The sequence below is a fragment of the Pristiophorus japonicus genome, chromosome 13, assembly GCF_044704955.1.
Source record: "Pristiophorus japonicus isolate sPriJap1 chromosome 13, sPriJap1.hap1, whole genome shotgun sequence".
NCBI lineage: Eukaryota > Metazoa > Chordata > Chondrichthyes > Pristiophoridae > Pristiophorus > Pristiophorus japonicus.
In genome coordinates, this window is record NC_091989.1 from 52,127,697 (window position 1) to 52,147,798 (window position 20,102).

General features: G+C 45.8%; 1 protein-coding gene across 14 annotated transcripts in view; it reads left to right on the forward strand.

The window, feature by feature from the left end:
• LOC139278563 (mucin-2-like) overlaps nucleotides 1-20,102 on the forward strand; it is a 188,963-nt gene that overhangs the window by 2,873 nt on the left and 165,988 nt on the right. For all 14 annotated transcript variants that reach the window (XM_070897470.1, XM_070897479.1, XM_070897474.1 and 11 more), the window contains exons 2-6: nucleotides 3,778-3,846; nucleotides 12,981-13,209; nucleotides 15,320-15,437; nucleotides 16,923-17,001; nucleotides 17,177-17,268. In XM_070897470.1, the coding sequence (XP_070753571.1) occupies nucleotides 3,778-3,846; nucleotides 12,981-13,209; nucleotides 15,320-15,437; nucleotides 16,923-17,001; nucleotides 17,177-17,268 (587 nt within the window). The remainder of the gene's footprint in view (nucleotides 1-3,777; nucleotides 3,847-12,980; nucleotides 13,210-15,319; nucleotides 15,438-16,922; nucleotides 17,002-17,176; nucleotides 17,269-20,102) is intronic.

The window sequence follows — 20,102 nt, forward strand, 5'->3', positions numbered from 1 at the left end:
TAAAGCACCTATAATGAAGTAAGACATGCCAAGGCACTTCACAGGAGCATTATCAGACAAAATTTGACACTGAGCCACATAAGGATTTATTAGGACAGATGACCAAAAGCTTGGTCAAAGATCTAGGTTTTAAGGAGTGACTTGAAGGAGGAGAGAGAGGCTTAGGGAGGGAATTGCAGAGCTTGGGGTGTAGGCAGCTGAAAGCACAGTGCCAATGGTCAAGCGAAATAAATCGGGGTTGCACAAGAGGCCAGATTCAGAGGAGCACAGTGTTCTTAGAGGGCTGTAACGCTGGAGGAGATTACAGAGATAGAACATTGATATATCTGTATGTTTTATTCAAAAAATCCTTTTCAGTTGCATATATTGCATGAAGTGGCCATTTTCCAGTCAATAATCTTTCTGGAAAATTTGGAAGGTAGCCAGGCTGGTTGAAGACTATAAACCAGTAAGATTTATTTGTTGCTCCAAACTAAAGGAATGAGACTCCACACCTGTAAAAGTTAATTTTCAATGCCAGAGAGGTTGATTGGCAGTAATTAAGACTTATTATGTCATTAAAAATGTACTTTCACTGAAATGGACAAGCCCTATTTTTTTCTGGTGAGTTTAGTGGCTATCTAACACATAAGTACAGCAACTTCACGCCGTTCCATGTGTTTCAATGCTGGGTCTCAGGTGAGATAGCAGTATAGTACAGCTCCTGGAAAAGCTGGGCAATTCGGACAGGAACTTCCTGATTTCCACGTTTAACTGCGCAAGTATGGTCGCTGGAAGTTGCTGTACGATTTACACTTTAACAACAGTGAGCACTGTTAGCCTTACTGTTATTTCTGCAGCAAAATTTGGCCCAATAACTGCCTGAACTGCTGAGTATTTCCAGCATTTTCTGTTTTATTTCAGATTTCAAGCATTTGCTTTTGTTATAATACACAAGTGTTTCTTAAATGTCTAATTAATTCCCCATTGTCAAGGCTGCGCATTTTCAGAAGTGGTCTACAGTACCAGTGCCAACTCCACTTTAAAACAACAGCACAATTATTGGCAGAGGTCTGTGTAGATGCACTGCTGCCCTGTACAGGGGATGTGGGATTGTTTTCATGCATGTCAAAAAACACGGCTGCTTTTACCTCCATCCCTAACAACAATCTTATATACTGTTTATTTTACCATCAAGAGATGGTCACTTCTTTTGATGCATGTGGTGACAACAATGATGCTTCACTGCCAGTTTGCTACTGTAGCTGCTGCTGCTGGTAAATCCAGCATTGTAGGTCCTGACTTGAGACCGAGGAACAAATTAACTTTAGGAAGAAAGATTTAAACTAAATTAGTCAGCTTGACTCAGCATGCCTCTGAATCAGAAGGTCATGGGGATCAAGCATTACTCCATGACTTGAACACAAAATCTAGGCTGATACATCAGTACAGTATTGAGGGAGTGCTGCTATGTTTTTTGGCCGAAATGTTAAACCAAGCTCAGGTTGTCTCCCTGCTCAGGTGGATGCAAAATATCCTATTGCACTATTCAAAGAACAGCAGGGCAGTTCTCCTGGTGCCCTGGCCAACAATCATCCTTCTATAACAACAGTAACCAACTTCAAAAGTAATTGATTAGCTGTGAATGATTTTGGGACTCTCTGAAGATCTGAAAGACACTATGTAAAAGCAAGATCTTTCTTTGTGTTAATAAAGAAAGATTCGCATTCATATAGCGCCTTTCATGGATGTCCCCAAGCGCTTTGCAGCCAATGAAGTGCAGTCACTGTTGCAACGTAGGAAATAAACAAGATATAAATATTTAGACTGCTTCGGGCTACTTATGATGAATCATCTCAATGGAATGCAATTACACTGCTCGGGCCATTGAGTAGGTAGCTTTGTCAGCAGCCCTGACTTTCTTGCCAATTTTCTGTTTTGTTGAATTTTCTTATTGAGACCTGAATTATACTAAACCAGTCTCAGTGCATCCACAATCATCCGAAGGACTAGGTTGCTGGAATGGCCTTCCCAATAGGCATACCACTGCTTTGGAGGGACATGATCGGGGCCCAGGGGACAAACATAGAAACATAGAAAATAGGTGCAGGAGTAGGCCATTCGGCCCTTCGAGCCTGCACCACCATTCAGTATGATCATAGCTGATCATGCAACTTCAGTACCCCATTCCTGCTTTCTCTCCATACCCCTTGATCCCTTTAGCCTTAAGGGCCACATCTAACTCCCTCTTGAATATATCTAACGAACTGGCCTCAACAACTTTCTGTGGTAGAGAATTCCACAGGTTCACAATTCTCTGAGTGAAGAAGTTTCTCCTCATCTCGGTCCTAAATGGCTTACCCCTTATCCTTAGACTGTGACCTCTGGTTCTGGACTTCCCCAACATCGGGAACATTCTTCCTGCATCTAAGCTGTCCAATCCCATCAAAATGTTATATGTTTCTATGAGATCCCCTCTCATTCTTCTAAATTCCAGTGAATATAAGCTTAGTCGATCCAGTCTTTCTTCATATGTCAGTCCTGCCATCCCGGGAATCAGTCTGGTGCACTCCCTCAATAGCAAGAATGTCCTTCCTCAGATTAGGAGACCAACACTGCACACAATACTCAAGGTGTGGTCTCACCAAGGCCCTGTATAACTGCAGTAAGATCTCCCTGCTCCGATACTCAAATTCTCTCGCAATGAAGGCCAACATGCCATTTGCCTTCTTCACCGCCTGCTGTACCTGCATGCCAACTTTCAATGACTGATGTACCATGACACCCAGGTCTTGTTGCACCTTCCCTTTTACTAATCTGTCACCATTCAGATAATATTCTGCCTTCCAGCCCTCACTGTGATATGTGTGCGCACTAGGTCCGTGCAGCAGAGCAGCCTCCAGTCGTCTTGGGTAATCCTTGCCACTGGAGCAAGACCTAGCTCTGTCAAGTCCATGTGGTGGCTGGTGTGCAACGTTTCGAGGGGCCGCCTAAGATGATGATGACCACTGCTTTGCATAATAATGGTAGAGGGAGAGGGGCAGCAGAGGTCTGAGAGTGAGGCGCCATGTCAAAAGACAGCACACCTCTTCTGACACTCGCTCTATTACCCCGATTGGTAGCACTGCATTTGCAGTTGCTTTACACCAGCTCTTACATTTCTACGTAGGCAAATGAGCTCCGCAGGAAATTTGGGCGTGATTCCTCATCGGCATGGTTGGCGTGGAAGCCAGCGTAAATTTCTGTGTAATTTCTGCATAAATGGGACAGAGGAAATTCTGGGCCCAGTTTCTTTCACTTAAGACCTTTCTATAAAATTCGGTTGTAATTAGGGGTGCAATACACCATTACTTTTCCTTCTTTTTTCTAACACTTAACAGTTACCTGAAACACCATCGGGGTAACTAAACGTTTATATTGTTCCTCTGGGGTTTCCGTGAATCTTCTGCTGAATTATAACTGATATGTCCTTACTATACAGTATAAATGCACACGAGGCCCATACTTGAGAGAAGGTCACTCTGTGACCAGTTACCTTTATTACCAAGACCTCAAGTGATGAAAGTGGGTGGAGCTTCCCCTTTTATACCTAAAAGTCCAGGTTAGGAGTGTCTCCCACAAGTTCACCCCTTTGTGGTCAATGTTCTCAAGGTGTACAACTTAGGTCAGCTTATACATGCGTTACAATGATAGTTGAATACATGACAATAATGGCCATTGGCAAACCGCGATGGAAAGTCCCCGTATTGCTCGTATATCAAAGCCGAATTTAAATTTAAATATTTTCTTCTGAACCAGGTTTGCAAAGCGAATCTGCAAGGAATGTCCCCAGGTCTTTGGAGGAAACAACATCAGATAGCAGCAGTGGTAAGTACAGATTTATCTTCTTATAGATATGTATGAACTTTTAAAATTTAGATATATATGAACTTTTACATAAGAACATAAGAAATAGGAATAGGAGTAGGCCATACAGCATTCAATAAGATCATGGCTGATCTGATCATGGACTCAGCTCCACTTCCCCACCTGCTCCCCATCTACTTTTATTGTAGTTTAAAAAAAATGTGTATTAGGGAGATGCCAATGCTGAAATCTAGCATCCAGGTCAAGTATTGAACACTCCCAGGTTTAATGTAGCACAACCAGTTGCAATCAAATTCCTGCAGTGTTGTAAAATGCCCTTAATTTTGTGTGATACTTTTCCCCACATTCTTAGAAGCAGAGAAAGTTACAGCACAGAGGAGGTCATTCAGTCCATTTTGTGATCATTAACCCAAAATGCTATTGGCCTTTTTTGTGGTTTTAACTACCTGTGAATAATTTTGGGACTTCCTGAAGATGTGAAAGGCATTCTATAAAAGCAAGATCTTTCTTTGTGTTGATAAAGAAAGACTTGCATTTATATAGCACCTTTCATGACCACCGGACGTTCCAAAGTGCTTTACAGCCAATGAAATATTTTTTGAAGTGTAGTCACTGTCGCAATGTGGCGTGGTCCTGGCCTGCAAGATCATCAGCAGGCTGGGGCCATAGGAGGGAGCAGCATGCGACGGCCCAGCCTGGAAATCGACGTGGTTCCGGCCTGCAAGACCATCAGCAAGCCGGGGCCATTAGACGGAGCAGTGTGCGGGGGCATACCACTGCAGGGAGCAGCACGTGCTGCTGCAGAAGGGCGACGGCTGCAAAGCCAGGTTGCTGATTGCAGTGCGGGCAGGTACAGCAGGAGGGGTGATGGAGTGGCAAGAGTTTGTGGAAGGAAGTGACCGGGGCCCAGGAGAGGCGAGGGCCCAGGGGCAGCATGGGCCAGCCCACACTGTGATATGTGTGCGCACTAGGTCCATGCAGCAGAGCAGGTCTCCAGTCGTCTTGGGTAATCCTTGCTACTGGACCAAGACCTAGCTCTGTCAAGCTTGTGTGGTGGCTGGTGTGCAATGACCACCACATGTGAAAAAAAATCAATGCACAAGCATCTTCCACCCTCCAAGATGTAGTTCGGGATCTGGAATATGAGGTACTTCACTGAAACACCTGTGAATTCATCCCTTTTGGTGTGGAAGCAAGTCATCCTCACTTCGAGGGACTGCCTTTGATGACCCCAAGTCATGAAGTTGGGTGGAGCTTCCCCTTTTATACCTGAAAGTCCAGGTTAGGAGTGTCTCCCACAAGTTCACCCCCTTGTGGTCAATATTCTCAAGGTGTACAACTTAGGTCAGCTTATACATGGGTTACAATGATAGTTGAATACATGATATCACCTTCCCCCCAAGTCTTATTGAGATCACAGGTTAAGTCTCTCTGGTGGTTTATGCTCCCATGTAGAGCGCTTGAGTTGGGGCTCCGGTTGTTGGGCGCTGGCCTGAGTGTCTGCTGTGTGCGGTGCCTCAGGCCTGTCCGGATTGCCCACAGTGACTGGGCTCTCCTCCACTTGGTTCCGGTGTTTGGTCACCTGTGGTGGAGTAAACTCTACGTCATGTTCTTCCTCTGCTTCTTCTATGGGGTTGCTGAACCTCCTTTTAGTTTGATCCATGTGTTTGCGGCAGATTTGTCCATTGGTAAGTTTAACTACCAAAACCCTATTCCCCTCTTTGGCAATCACAGTGCCTGCAAGCCATTTGGGCCCTGCAGTGTAAGTAAGGACAAAAACAGAGTAATTGACATCAATACATCGCGCCCTCGCATTCCTGTCATGGTAGTCACATTGTGACTGACGCCTGCTCTCAATAATTTCTTTCATAGTAGGGTGTATAAGGGATAACCTGGTTTTGAGCGTCCTTTTCATTAGCAGCTCTGTGGATGGAACCCCTGTGAGCGAGTGTGGTCGGGATCTATTGGCCAACAGGAGGCGTGATAAGTGGCTTTGTAGGGAACCCCCTTGGATTCTGAGCATCCCCTGTTTGATTATCTGCACTGCTCGTTCTGCCTGGCCGTTTGAGGCTGGCTTGAACGGTGCCGTTCTGACATGGTTGATTCCATTGCCTGCCATGAAGTCCTGGAATTCAGTGCTTGTGAAGCACGGGCCATTGTTGCTGTCAAAGACATCCGGTAGACCTTGGGGGCGAACATTGCCCGTAGACTTTCTACTGTGGCGGAGGATGTGCTTGAATTTAAAATGGCACACTCAACCCATTTGGAGTAGGCGTCTACCACAACCAAAAACATTTTTCCTATCAAAGGACCTGCGTAGTCTACATGGATGCGTGACCAAGGCTTGGCGGGCCAGGACCAGGGGCTAAGTGGGGCTTCCCTGCGTGCTTTGCCCAGCTGAGCACACGTGTTGCACCTGCGAACACAAAGTTCCAGGTCTGCATCTATCCCTGGCCACCAAACGTGTGACCTGGCAATTGCCTTCATCATGACAATGCCCAGGTGCTCATTGTGCAGTTCTCGGATGAACACGTCTCTGCCCATCTGGGGCATGACTACTCGGTTTCCCCACAGTAGGCAATCGGCCTGAATTGAGAGTTCATCCTTGCGCCTATGAAATGGTTTAAATTCCTCAGGGCTTGCCCCGTACATGGCTGCCCAGTCCCCATTCAGGACACATTTCTTAACTAAAGACAGTAGCGGGTCTTTATTTGTCCAGACTTTAATCTGACGGGCTGTCACAGGTGAGCCTTCGCTTTCGAAAGCTTCAACAGCCATGACCATCTCAGCATCATGCTCAGTTGCCCCCTCAGTGGTGGCTAGTGGGAGCCTGCTGAGTGCATCGGCGCAGTTTTCAGTGCCCGGTCTGTGCCGAATTGTGTAGTCATAGGCGGTTAAACTACCTCTGTATGCGGGCCGATGCATTCGCATTTATGGCCTTGTTGTCGGCCAAAAGGGACGTTAGGGGTTTGTGATCTGTCTGCAGTTCAAATTTCCTGCCAAACAGGTACTGGTGCATTTTTTTTACTGCATATACAGATGCTAGTGCTTCCTTTTCTACCATCCTGTAGCCCCTTTCTGCCTGGAACAGACTTCTGGAGGCATAAGCTACCGGCTATAACTGACCATTGGCATTCACACATGCTGCAACACACACCTGACCCCATAGGACGACGCATCGCACGTTAGAACAAGTTTCTTACATGGATCATATAACGTTAACAGTTTGTTGGAGCATAACAAGTTGCGTGCTCTATCAAAAGCCCTTTCCTGTTGTCCCCCAGACCCAATCGCGACCTTTGCGTAGGAGCACATGTAGCGGCTCTCACAGCATGCTCAATTTGGGAAGAAAGTTACCAAAATAGTTCAGGAGCCCCAGGAACGAACGCAGCTCCATCGTGTTACGGGGTCTGGGTGCTCTCTGGATCGCTTCCGTTTTGGACGGTGGGTCTGATCCCGTCTGCTGCTACCCTCCTCCCCAGGAATTCTACCTCTGGAGCTAAGAAGACGCACTTTGCCCTTTTCAGTCGCAGCCCTACCCGGTCCAGTCTGCGTAGCACCTCTTCCAGCTGCTACGCAGACTGGAGGTGTTCTTCAGTATCGCGACCCGTGACGAGGATGTCATCTTGAAAAACCACCGTCCTTGGAATCGACTTGAGGAGGCTTTCCATATTTCGCTGAAAGATCGCGGCGGCCGAAGGAATCCCGAACAGACATCTGTTATACTCAAACAACCCCTTGGTGTGTCATGATGGTGGCCAGCTTCTTCGACTCACTCGCCAGCTCCTGGGTGATGTAAGCAAGTCAGGTCCAATTTTGAAAAATGTTTGCCACCGGATAGCGTCGCAAAGAGGTCCTCCACTCTCGGCCACATATCCTGACCGACCCATCGCCTTGAGCACTGGCATGATCGGGCTCGCCCAGTCACTGAATTCGACTGATGAGACGATGCCTTCCCTCAGCAGGCGGAGCTGCATTCGCATTCTAGCTTTTCCTGCATCACGTGCGACACTGCTCTGGCCTTGTGGTGTACTGGCCTGGCATCCGGGTTTATGTGAATCACTACCTTGGCCCCCATGAAAGTGCCGATGCCGGGTTGAAATAATGAGTCAAATTTGTCCAGGACCTGTGAGCATGATACTCGCTCCACAGAAGAAATTGCATTGACATCGTCCCATTTCCAGTTCATGACAGTAAGCCAACTCCTCCCCAGTAGTGCGGGACTATCCCCCGGGACAATCAAGGGTGGCAACCTGTTCTCCGAATCTTTGTGGGTCACGACTACCGTGGCGCTGCCTAGCACCGGAATGATCTCCTTTGTATATGTCCGTAGCTGTGCGTCAATCGGCAATAATTTTGGCCTCCTGGCCTTGGACACCCACAACCTTTCGAACCGTTTGATACTCATCAGGGACTGGCTGGCCCATGCATCTAGCTCCATTAATACTGGGATGCCATTGAGGAGCACTTTCATCATTATCGGTGGCGTCCTGGTTTATGAACTGTATATGTGCTCCACATGAACTCGCTGAACTTCAGCTTCCAGCGATTTCCCCCAGTATTCATTTGGCCTCGTAGGGCTTACATTGGGCCCATCCTCCTCGTACATCAACCTGGCTGCAGGCTTCCTGCACATACGTGCCAAGTGACTGCTGACGTTGCAGTTTCTGCAGGTATATTGCTGATACCTGCAAGCTCTGGCTGGGTGTTTGCCTCCACACCTCCAGCATGAGCTGGAGGCCCCGTTGTTGGAAACAAAAGGTCATTACCAGTCGATCGTCTCTGACTGTCTCTGTAACTGTCCTTAAGCGCACCATTAACAGGTGTTGATGGCCCCATTACTGACCGCATTGTCTATTGCGATGGCATGAATCGCCGTTGAGCTAGCCATTGTCTCTGTTGAATTCCCCCTTTGGGTTCGACTACATGCTGGGGCATGTCCGATTGCCCTTGTCTGCCTAGAGAACTGTGTGCCGCGTTAACAATGTTGACTCCCTGGTCGTTTGCCGCATTTGAGCCAAGATTTTGTCATGCATCATTCTGGTCTCTTCCTCCCCTGAGATAAATGTCTGGGCTATCAGAGCCGCTGCTTCCAAGGTTAAGACTTTGGTCTCAATCAGTTTCCTGAAAACCCCAGCGTGTCCGATGCCCTCAATAAAAAAGTCTCACAGCATCTCCGCTCTGCATGCATCTGTGAACTTACATAGGCTCGCCAGTTGCCGGAGATCTGCCACGAAGTCTGGAACGCTTTGCCCTTCTCGCCGCCGGTGCGTGTAAAACCAGTGTCTCGCCATGTGCATGCTGCTCGCTGGTTTAAGGTGTTCCCCGATTAACTTACTGAGCTCTTCGAACGTCTTGTCCGCCGGCTTCTCTGGCGCTAGAAAGTCCTTCATCAGGGAGTACGTTCTGGATCCACAAACCGTCAGGAGATGAGCCCTGCATTTGTCGGCCGAATCCTATCCCAACCATTCCTTAGTGACAAAACTTTGCTGTAGTCTCTCAATAAAGTCGTTCCAATCATCATCAACACAGTACTGCTCTTCTGTGCTGCTAGTGACCATGCTCGCATCGTTTAAATCCCAGTTTCTCGTCGCCAATGATATGTCCTTACTATACAGTATAAATGCACACGAGACCCATACTTGAGAGAAGGTCACTCTGTGACCAGTTACCTTTATTACCAAGACCTCAAGTGATAAAAGTGGGTGGAGCTTCCCCTTTTATATCCAAAAGTCCAGGTTAGGAGTGTCTCCCACAAGTTCGCCCACTTGTGGTCAATGTTCTCCAGATGTGAAAGGCATTCTATAAAAACAAGATCTTTCTTTGTGTTGATAAAGAAAGACTTTCATTTATGTAGCACCTTTCATGACCATCTGACGTCCCAAAGTGCTTTACAGCCAATGAAATATTTTTTGAAGTGTAGTCACTGTCGCAATGTGGCGTGGTACCGGCGTGCAAGACCATCAGCAGGCCGGGGCCATAGGAGGGAGCAGCATGCGACGGCCCAGCCTGGAAATCGACGTGGTTCCGGCCTGCAAGACCATCAGCAAGGCAGGGCCATTAGACGGAGCAGCGTGCGGGGGCATACCACTGCAGGGAGCAGCACGTGCTGCTGCAGGAGGGCGACGGCTGCAAAGCCAGGTTGCTGATTGCAGTGCGGGCAGGTACAGCAGGAGGGGTGATGGAGTGGCATGAGCTTGTAGAAGGAAGTGACCGGGGCCCAGGAGAGGCGGGCCCAGGGCAGCACGGGCCAGCCACACTGTGATATGTGTGCGCACTAGGTCCGTGCAGCAGAGCAGGTCTCCAGTCGTCTTGGGTAATCCTTGCTACTGGACCAAGACCTAGCTCTGTCAAGCTTGTGTGGTGGCTGGTGTGCAATGACCACCACACGTTAAAAAAATCAATGCACAAGCATCTTCCACCCTCCAAGATGTAGTTCGGGATCTGGAATATAAGGTACTTCATTGAAACACCTGTGAATTCATCCCTTTTGGCGTGGAAGCAAGTCATCCTCGCTTCGAGGGACTGCCTTTGATGACCCCAAGTCATGAAGTTGGGTGGAGCTTCCCCTTTTATACCTGAAAGTCCAGGTTAAGGAGTGTCTCCCACAAGTTGACCCCCTTGTGGTCAATCTCGATATGAGGGACTGCCTATGATGATGTAGGAAATAAACAAAATATGAATATTTGGACTGCTTTAGGCTATTGCTGATAACTTGCACTTTCAGTGAATTAGGAATTTGGAACATCTTAAAAGGAGTAGGTCATTCAGCCCCTCAAGCCCGTTCAGCCATTCAATTAGAATTCAATTTATAGACTTGAGCACAAAAATCTAGTCTGATACTCCAGTGCAGCACTAAGGGAGGACTGCACTGTTGGATGCCTTTCGGATGAGACGTTAAACTGAGGCCCCGTCTGCTCTCTCAGGTGGATCTAAAAGATCCCGTGGCACTATTTCGAAGAAAAGTAGGAGAGTTATCTTGTGTTCTGGCCAATATTTATCCCTCAATCGACATCACTAAAAACATATTATTTGGTCACATTGCTGTTTGTGGGACCTTGCTGTGCACAAATTGACTGCTGCGTTTCCTACATTACACCAGTGAATATATTTCAATAATGATTCAGTGGCTGTAAATCACTTTGGGACGTCCTGAGGTTGTGAAAGGCGCTATATAAATACAAGTGTTTCTTTTTCTTTTTATATCATACCTGATCAACTCCATTCACCCGCCTTTGGTCCATATTGCTTGATACCATTACCTAATAACAATCTGTTGATCTCAGTCTTGAAAATTTTCAATTGACCCAGCATCTACAGCCTTTCGGGGAGAGTATTCCAGATCTCCATTACCCTTTATGTGGAAAAAATGCTTCCTGATTCCACTCCTGAATGGCCTAGCTCTAATTTTTATGATTGTGCCCCCTTGTTCTGGATTCCTCCACCAGAGGAAACAGTTTCTCTGGAATTCTACCTTAGTGAATCCTTTCATAATTTTAAATATCTCAATTAGATCACCGATTTATTATTTCAATCTTAGTGGGCCAAAATTGCTCACTGCTCGAAACGAGTCACACCTACCGCTCCTGAAGTGCTCCGTTCGCTTCAATGCATGGGACGGACAATCCAGAGAAATTCAGCACGTTGTGGGTTTTTTAAGACCAGCGGCTATAATTGTCGGCCTGACAAAAACAAAATAACATGACGTTGCCGGCAGTGCCACCTCCCCTTTAAGGGCGGCCGCACCACCAAGCCACAGTGAGTGTACCGACAGCACAAGCTGTCAGTGGCACCGACCGGCAGTGGCACTGCTTCCGTGGGGCAATTCCGGAAAGGGGAAATTTCCCACAGGGCAATTTCGGGAAGGGGTCGCTGCCAGTCGGCAAGGGGTCGGCGTGTGCACGCTGCAGTGGCAAAATGGCTCCAAACCTGTGGAAGGGCAATTTCTAAAATGGCGTCCCCTCCGCAGAGAGTTGGTGACCAGTCCGCACCGAACCTGTGGGCTGCCACTTTCAGGCGGCCACGGGCCTTATAGAAAGGGGCAATTTCAGCCCCTAGGTTTCTCTTTTTATCCACATCATTGCGCATATACTCCCATTGCTTATTCTTCCTCCAATGTATCACATCATCCTTCTCTACATTTAATTGCAACCTTTTTGCTCATTTTGGTAAGCTGTCTATGTCTTCCTAAAGTCATTTACAGTCCACCTCACTGTTTAATAAATTGGGGCTATTGAACAGAAAAGATTAGGGGGAGGTTTAATGGAGGTGTCTCAAACTGTCTAGTGTAACTCTTAACAAAGTTGTTTAACAGCACTTCTTACCTGCCGACTCATTCCTCCAGTGCAATGTGCTCTCTCAGCAAAGAAAGATAGAAACACTTGCATTTATATAGCACCTTTAATAACCACCGGACGTCTCATAATAACATAAGAATTAGGAACAGGAATAGGCCATCTAGCCCCTCGAGCCTGCTCTGCCATTCAACAAGATCATGGCTGATCTGGCCGTGGACTCAGCTCCACTTACCCACCCGTTCCCCATAACCCTTAATTCCCTTATTGGTTAAAAATCTATCTATCTGTGACTTAAATACATTCAATGAGCTAGCCTCAACTGCTTCCTTGGGCAGAGAATTCCACAGATTCACAACCCTCTGGGAGAAGAAATTCCTTCTCAACTCGGTTTTAAATTGCCTCCCCCGTATTTTGAGGTTGTGCCCCCTAGTTCTCGTCTCCCCGACCAGTGGAAACAACCTCTCTGCCTCTATCTTGTCTATCTCTTTCATGATTTTAAATGTTTCTATAAGATCCCCCCTCATCCTTCTGAACTCCAACGAGTAAAGACCCAGTCTACTCAATCTATCATCATAAGGTAACCCCCTCATCTCGGGAATCAGCCTCGTGAATCGTCTCTGTACCCCCTCCAAAGCTAGTATATCCTTCCTCAAAGCGGTTTACAGCCAATTTGGATTGTAGTCAATGTTGTAATGTGGGAACTTGGATCATTCAACAAGGAAGTAACAGACAAGAACAATATCTGGATGTGTGTGCAATGTGATTATGTTATTGTAGGCAATGAGTACAGGGCACTTCCTTCCATCACCACCTGTTGCTATTTCAACTGTTTTTCAGGGTTTTGCAGCACTTGGGGAAATGGAGCCTTCAGGACATTTGATGACAAGTTTTACCATTTTACATCAACCTGCAACTACATTCTGAGTCGCCAATGCACAGGTGGCACAGAAGATTTTAACATCCAAATCCATCGAGGGTCAAATGGCAATATGGAGCACATCTACATCCAGATGGAAGGCGTCAAAATTGTTGTGGTGAACGGGACAATTTCAGTTCAAGATGTGATGTAAGTTTTGTCTGTATCTGCTTTTTCTGTGCATTTGCTGTGTTCATGGTCTCAGCTATCAACCTGTCACCGAACATTTCAACACCACTTAGTATTAAAGTGACTTACATAGGAAATGATAGAATCATATAATGATATAGCACAGCAGGAAGCCATTCAGTCCACCGTGCCTGTGCCGGCTCTTTGGTAGAGCCATCCAATTAATCCCACTCCCCTGCTCTTTCCTCACTGCCCTGTAAATATTTCCCTTCAAGTATTTATCCAATTCTCTTTAGAATGTTACTATTGAATCTGCTTCCACCACCCGTTCAGGCAGTGCATGCCCGATCAGAACTCACTGTGTAAAAAAAATGTTTTCTCATGTCATCTCTGATTCTTTTGCCAATCACTTTAAATCTGTGTCCCTGTGTTACTGACCCTTCTGCCCCTGGAAACAGTTTCTCCTTATTCTATCAAACCCATTCATGATGTTGACTACTTCTATCAAATCTGCTTTTAACCTTCATTGCTATAAGGAGAATATGCACACTGATGACACCCAGCTCTACCTCAACACCACTTCTCTTGACCCCTCCACGGTCTCTAAATTGTCAGACTGCTTCTCTGACATCCAGTTCTGGATGAGCAGAAATTTTCTCCAATTAAATATTGGGAAGACCGAAGCCATTGTTATCAATCCCTGTCACAAACTCTGTTCCCTAGCCACTGACTCCATCCCTCTCCCTAGCATCTGTCTGAGGCTGAACCACACTGTTCATAACCTTGGTGTCATATTTGACCCTGAAATGAGCTTTTGACCACATATTCGCAGCATAACTAAGACCGACTACTTCCGCCTCCGTAACATCACCCGTCTCCACTCTTGCCTCAGCTCATTCACTGCTGAAACCCTCATCCATGCCTTTTTTACCTCTAGACTTGACTATTCCAATGCACTCCTGGCTGGCCTCCCATGTTCTACACTGCGTAAGGAGGTCATCCAAAACTCGGCTGCCCGTGTCCTAACTCGCACCAAGTCCCGTTCACCCATCACCCCTGTGCTCGCTGACCTACATTGGCTCCTGGTTAAGCAATGCTTCGATTTAAAAATTCTCATCCTTGTTTTCAAATCCCTCCATGGTCTCACCATTCCCTATCTCTGTAATCTCCTCCAGACCCACAACCACCCATGATATCTGGAATTCCCTCCCTAAACTTCTCTGCCTCTCTACTTCTCTTTCCTCCTCAAAGATGCTCCTTAAAACCTACCTCTTTTCTGCCCTCATTATTTCCTCATGTGGCTCGGTGTCAAGTTTTCTTGCCTTATCCGCCTGTGAAGTGCCTTGGGGCGTTTTACTATGTTAAAGGCGCTATATAAACACAAGTTGTTGTTGTTGAACACCCCCAATGTGATATTTGTAAGAAACGTTTGATTCATATTAAGCTGCAAGGAATGTTTTGTTTGCAAAGTGCATTAACTTTGGAGTACCTCAGTGGTTCCTCTTTATTACCATTTTAAATCCCTTTTATCTGCATGGGAGAATTCATGGAAGCACCAACCAAATATGACAGTATACAGATGGTAAACAACATGGTGAATGCTAAGCAGCAGCAGCCACAAATTTATCCATTGAGGGTGATGATGGGGATGGAATGGCAATAATGAGCCACCCTAAGCAGCAAGGAACTATTTTCAAGGAGGCATTCCACTGCTGTCTTAATTGATGATGGTGTACGGTATGGTGAGAACCAAGAATGGGAAGGGGAAAATATACCTTCCAAAAGGGAAAACCTCACCCTGAAAATAAGAAAAATATGAAATGAAATAAGGACCGTTCCTTTCAAAACAATATCAAACTTGATCGAGGAACTTTTTTTCATGTGCGGGATTTATGAGTGTGGGATTCATGAGAGTGTGTATGAGGATGTTACTATTAGTCTTATGAAAGGATTGTAGTATTTTGTGTGATGTTATGCTCCAAATTCAAAATATACAAACCAATTTGAAGACGCTTGTACTTGTCCAGAATTGACTCTTGAGATATGTATCACTTTTATGAGATGATATTTTAATTGTTTCTCATTTTAGTTTAGAATAACAGTTTAATTCAGCATTACTGTTATTATATAGAATACGTCTGCCACATCATGACAAGGTAATTGGCATCTATAAACGTGGAATTTATACACAACTTTCGAACAGGAAGCATACAATATCTGTGAACTGGAACAGTGAAGATGCACTATGGGTAAGTTCGTTTTATTTGATAATTTCACATTCATTTTAATGTAGTTTCACATTTATTTATTCAACAGAGTAAACAAATGACAAATAGCACATTGTAATTGATATTTTCTTCAGTGGGACAGCCATGTGTGTTTTGATATGAAATATATATCTGCAGGTACATTAAAATAAATGTCTGTTCTCAGGGATTGGTTTGCTATTAGTCAACAATTTTTACATGAAATAACTGATATGTTGAACAAATATCTAGAAGTCAGGTGGAAGCAAAATCTCTAGCATTATGGAAGAATAGGTTGGAGCCTCCTCCAGGGAGACTGTGGGCTAGAGATTCATTGACTATAACAGGCGACCGATCCAATACTGCCCGCTTTGTGCCTCCTCTCAAGACAAATTTCTAGGCCCGTAGCTTTCCATGGAAGGGAAATCTAGATGGATTGAATGGCCTCATTATTATTCATACTTGTGATTAATACAACAGTGAGCTGATAAAAGATTCAGATGATGCTCTAGTTACTGTATGTGACTCTCATCCACACTAGGAACAGAGATTGTGTAGAATGCGAGGTGATCTAATAGAAACATACAAGATTCTGAAGGGGATTAACAGGGTAGATGCTGAGAGGTTGTTTCCCCTGGCTGGAGTGTCTAGAACTAGGGGGCACAGTCTCAGGATAAGGGGTCGGCCATTTAAGACAGAGATGAGGAGGAATTTCTTCACTCTGTGGATTGTGATTCTTTGTAATTCTCTGCCCCAGAGGGCTGTGGCTGCTCAGTCTCTGAATATATCCAAGGCTGAGATAGATAGATCTTTTGAATCTAGGGGAATCAAGTGATCTGGTTATTGGGCGGGAAAGTGAAGCTGAGGTCGATGATCAGCTATGATCTTATTGAATGGCGGAGCAGGCTCGAGGGTCCGTATGGCCTACTCCTGCTCCCATTTCTTATGTTCTTAAACTCCGTTAGAGCCTGATAACTTGTGATGGATATAGGTTTCGCTTTTGCAGTGTATCATATGCTCGGGGTTTTTAGCCAGACTGAACATCCAGGACAGGCCAAAGCAACATGTGTCAAAACTTCCACGATTACAACTGGGGAAGAGTTCACTCCTCAGCAGATAATACCTTTGTGTTTCTGTAAAAATGTTGAGCTATTTTTTAGACCCGGAGAGTAAATAACCCTTCCGTTTTGTGTATGGAGCATCAGCACCAAGTATACTTAGATTGGAAATGGCATTGGCCAGATGGAGTCTAAAGTTCCTACTGCCTCACCTGAACTTCAGAGGTCTACAAGTAGGACATGTTTTCCACTTGCTGCATCAGTCATCCCATGAATGTTCTCCTGGCTGAGATTGTCAATTTAGTAGAAATGAGTACACCAGAGATAGAAACCAATTGTTCCTGGCATATTCTTTGCACGATTCGGAACTGCCAAGCCATATTCTTTCAAACACATGTGTCTAAAACTTTGCATTTACTTTTATTTGTAGATAACTCTTGATGATAAATATCAAGGACAAGTGTGCGGCCTTTGTGGGAAATTTGAAAAGGACAGCAGCAGCACTTACGGTAAAAACAAGACAGGAAAGATGGTTATTTTCTTGCTGGACTGAATCGGGTTTCTCGTGATGTAATTGTTATGTAATCTGACAGTCTCAATGTAATTACTAACATGTGTATTATCATTCTGCTTGATATAATTTAATGGGCTCAATTGTCATGTCTCCATGCTTTTTTTTAACAGATTCAACGTTCTTTGATGCAAACAAACTGGATGTTTTGGGTCACACCTGTTATAGCAACCCCCAGTCAGGCTCAACATGTGCAGAAAAATCTGTAAGTTTATAACCAGAGACGTGCTGAGAAGTAACTACAGAAATAAAACAGAGTACCTTTTGATCTGCTGGTCACATCTTTAGTGGTAGAAATTACACTGTCGCTGATATTTGCAGACAAATGCTCAGGAGATTTGTTCTTCATTTCACTCTTGCCCACTCAGACTGCCAAATCTAGTCACATTTCTTATTGTGTGCATCTCAATCTACTGAGGTGAGAGGAATTGAACATTTTCCCATGCCACACCCAGTGATACACACTGAACATTCCCAGCTCCACAATTCCATTGTACAAATTCTCAGAAGAAGAATTGTTAATTTTGGTCCCATTCCCCTGGAGATCTGATAGATGCACAGAAGACTGGGGGTGGGGGGGCAGGGGTGTGTGCTGAAATTCAGCCTCTCGATAAGGTCTGTTACCACCGGAAAGCGGCGGCCATACGGCGGTGTCGAAGGGCTGCCGATTTTTAGTCAAATGGCCACCGCTCACAAAATTCTCCCTGGTAGTTTTTCCGGGGATGACCATATCCGCCCCGCTCCCCCCACTTCCGTCCCGCTGCTGCCGAAGCCTCCGAAGTGCATCATCAAAGTGCGCACCGCGATGTCCCGCCCCGGAGGCTAAATTCAGCTTCAAAAGTCTTCCGGCCACCCTTTGGTGCCCCCGACAGTTTTTTCTGTCGGTGCACTGGGTTTGAAATGGCGCTGTGGTCGCCATTAAAGGGGAGGGCGCAATGCCGCGGCCGGCATCTTATTTTTTTTGTCGTCCGACTGATAGGTCGGCCCGACAATTATTCCTCCGTGTTCTGCCGGGCCGCCAATAGACAGCCTGCCACTCCCTCTTGGGGTGCCAGGCCGCTGGCCTAGCCGAAACCCTCCTGGGTGACCCGATGGACCTAACCTAAACATCTGCAGAGCTCGCAGCGGCACTCCCCTTTAACTGAAGGGGAGAGACGTGTTGACGCGCCGGCGCGATAACATCACCAGCCCGGCGCTGATGGCTGACAGCGGCGGAGACTCCGTTCAGCCTCTAATTCCGCCCCCATTATGACCAACTTCTGTCCCACTCGCAAAAATAGACAAAGAGCTGAATTTCACAAGATGGGCCGCCGTAGGTGCGACCTGTTTCTGGTGGGGGTGAATTTCGGCCTCTGGGTCTTCAGTTTTCTGAATTGGCCTTTCATTGCCATACAGGAGATTGGAGGCAAAGAGCCTTGTAAACGCAGAAGAACTGCTGATGGGCATCATTTTAGTATCACTCTTTTGCAAATCTTATAAGTCTAGCTTTAGTAGACTTCAGAGAACATCCTTATTGTAACAGCATGGCATTGTCATTCCCGTGCTTTCTGTTCTCACATTCTTTCTGGTGCCCTCTCTGGATTCCTGCATTTCTATCAGAATGGATGCAACTTGTCTGCAGATTAATTAGAGACAACTTTTGGACTTCCTGTACTTCGCCACATGATGAGTTCTAATGACCTGAAAAGTTCCACTTCCCCACTCAACACCTTTGGAATTGAATATGACAGATTTAAGGTCTGACATCATGATGGCTGAGGTGTACAAAGCACAGAAACAAAATGCACAATAAAACACATCAAAACTCAACGCAGTGGAATTCAAATCTATAAGCATGACTGAAATATTGATTAACATTAGTTCATATCTAAAAAAGAAATGAAGAGACTTTATCTTGAACCTACTTGTGATCATTCATTAATTGAAGTTCAAACTCCAAATCTTTTAGAAAAATGTCAATTATTAAAAACGTTATTTAGGCCTCAGCCCGCACATCCATATCAGACAATTCAAACTCCTTTGGGTCATAATAGCCCTAATCTCGTAGAAAATTTTGCAGGTGTCAAAATCCCGAACTCTTAATGCTAGATTTCAATGGCGTAAGTTTATGTCAGTCCGACAGGTCTCAAATTGTGATTGATTTGCTTATTTAGATTCTGGTTATCATAATCCATAACACACCCAACTGTAATCCTCAATTCCTCTCTGTATCAACAGTGGCTCTTTGGAATGCAAAAGCAAAATACTGCGGATACTGGAATCTGAAATAAAAACAGAAAATGCTGAAATTACTCAGCAGGTCAGGCAGCATCTGTGGAGAGAGAAACAGAGTTATCGTTTCAGATCAATGACCTTTCGTCAGAACTGGTCAGCTCTGATGAAAGGTAATCGCTCTTTGGAATAGTTTGTTCCCTGATAACCCTTAGGAGTGGTGATGTTATCAGGGAACAAACTATTCTCCCAGGCAGTAGTGGCTCTTTCACAACTTGAACTCGTTCATGTTCTCCATCATTTGCAATTTGAGATGTCCAACAAAGAGCAGGAGATCTAGCAGAATCTACATAAATCTGTGACATTGACAAAGTTCCCTAAGTCAAAGAATTAGCAGTATATGAAGGTTACAATAATAAAAATTAAAAGCTTTAGATTTCTTTCCGCGACACATTGGCCCCGATCTTGACTCAGGCAGGTTTTGTGAGCCAGGGGGTGGGGGGGAGCTTTGGTCACCCCACACACTGTGCACATTTGACTCCTTTTTTTCCAGCAGGTTCCCTGCCTGGAAGCGAGCCTGATTGATCGGCTTGGCTCCCTGTCAGGTGGGGAACACTCCGGAGAAAGCCGTAGGCCAGGAGGCAGGACTGTACACAGTACTCTGTAATGAAGTCCACTGATGGTCACAGCCCAGACAGCCTGCAACTGGGTTAGTGGCAGCATGAGAGTGGGGGGTGGTGGGGGGTTCTGGATCTAGGAGGAGGTGGTTGCCGGTCCCAGTTGGGAGGTGGGGGGGGGGGGGGGGCGGATGCTGTGGTGTCGGGCAGG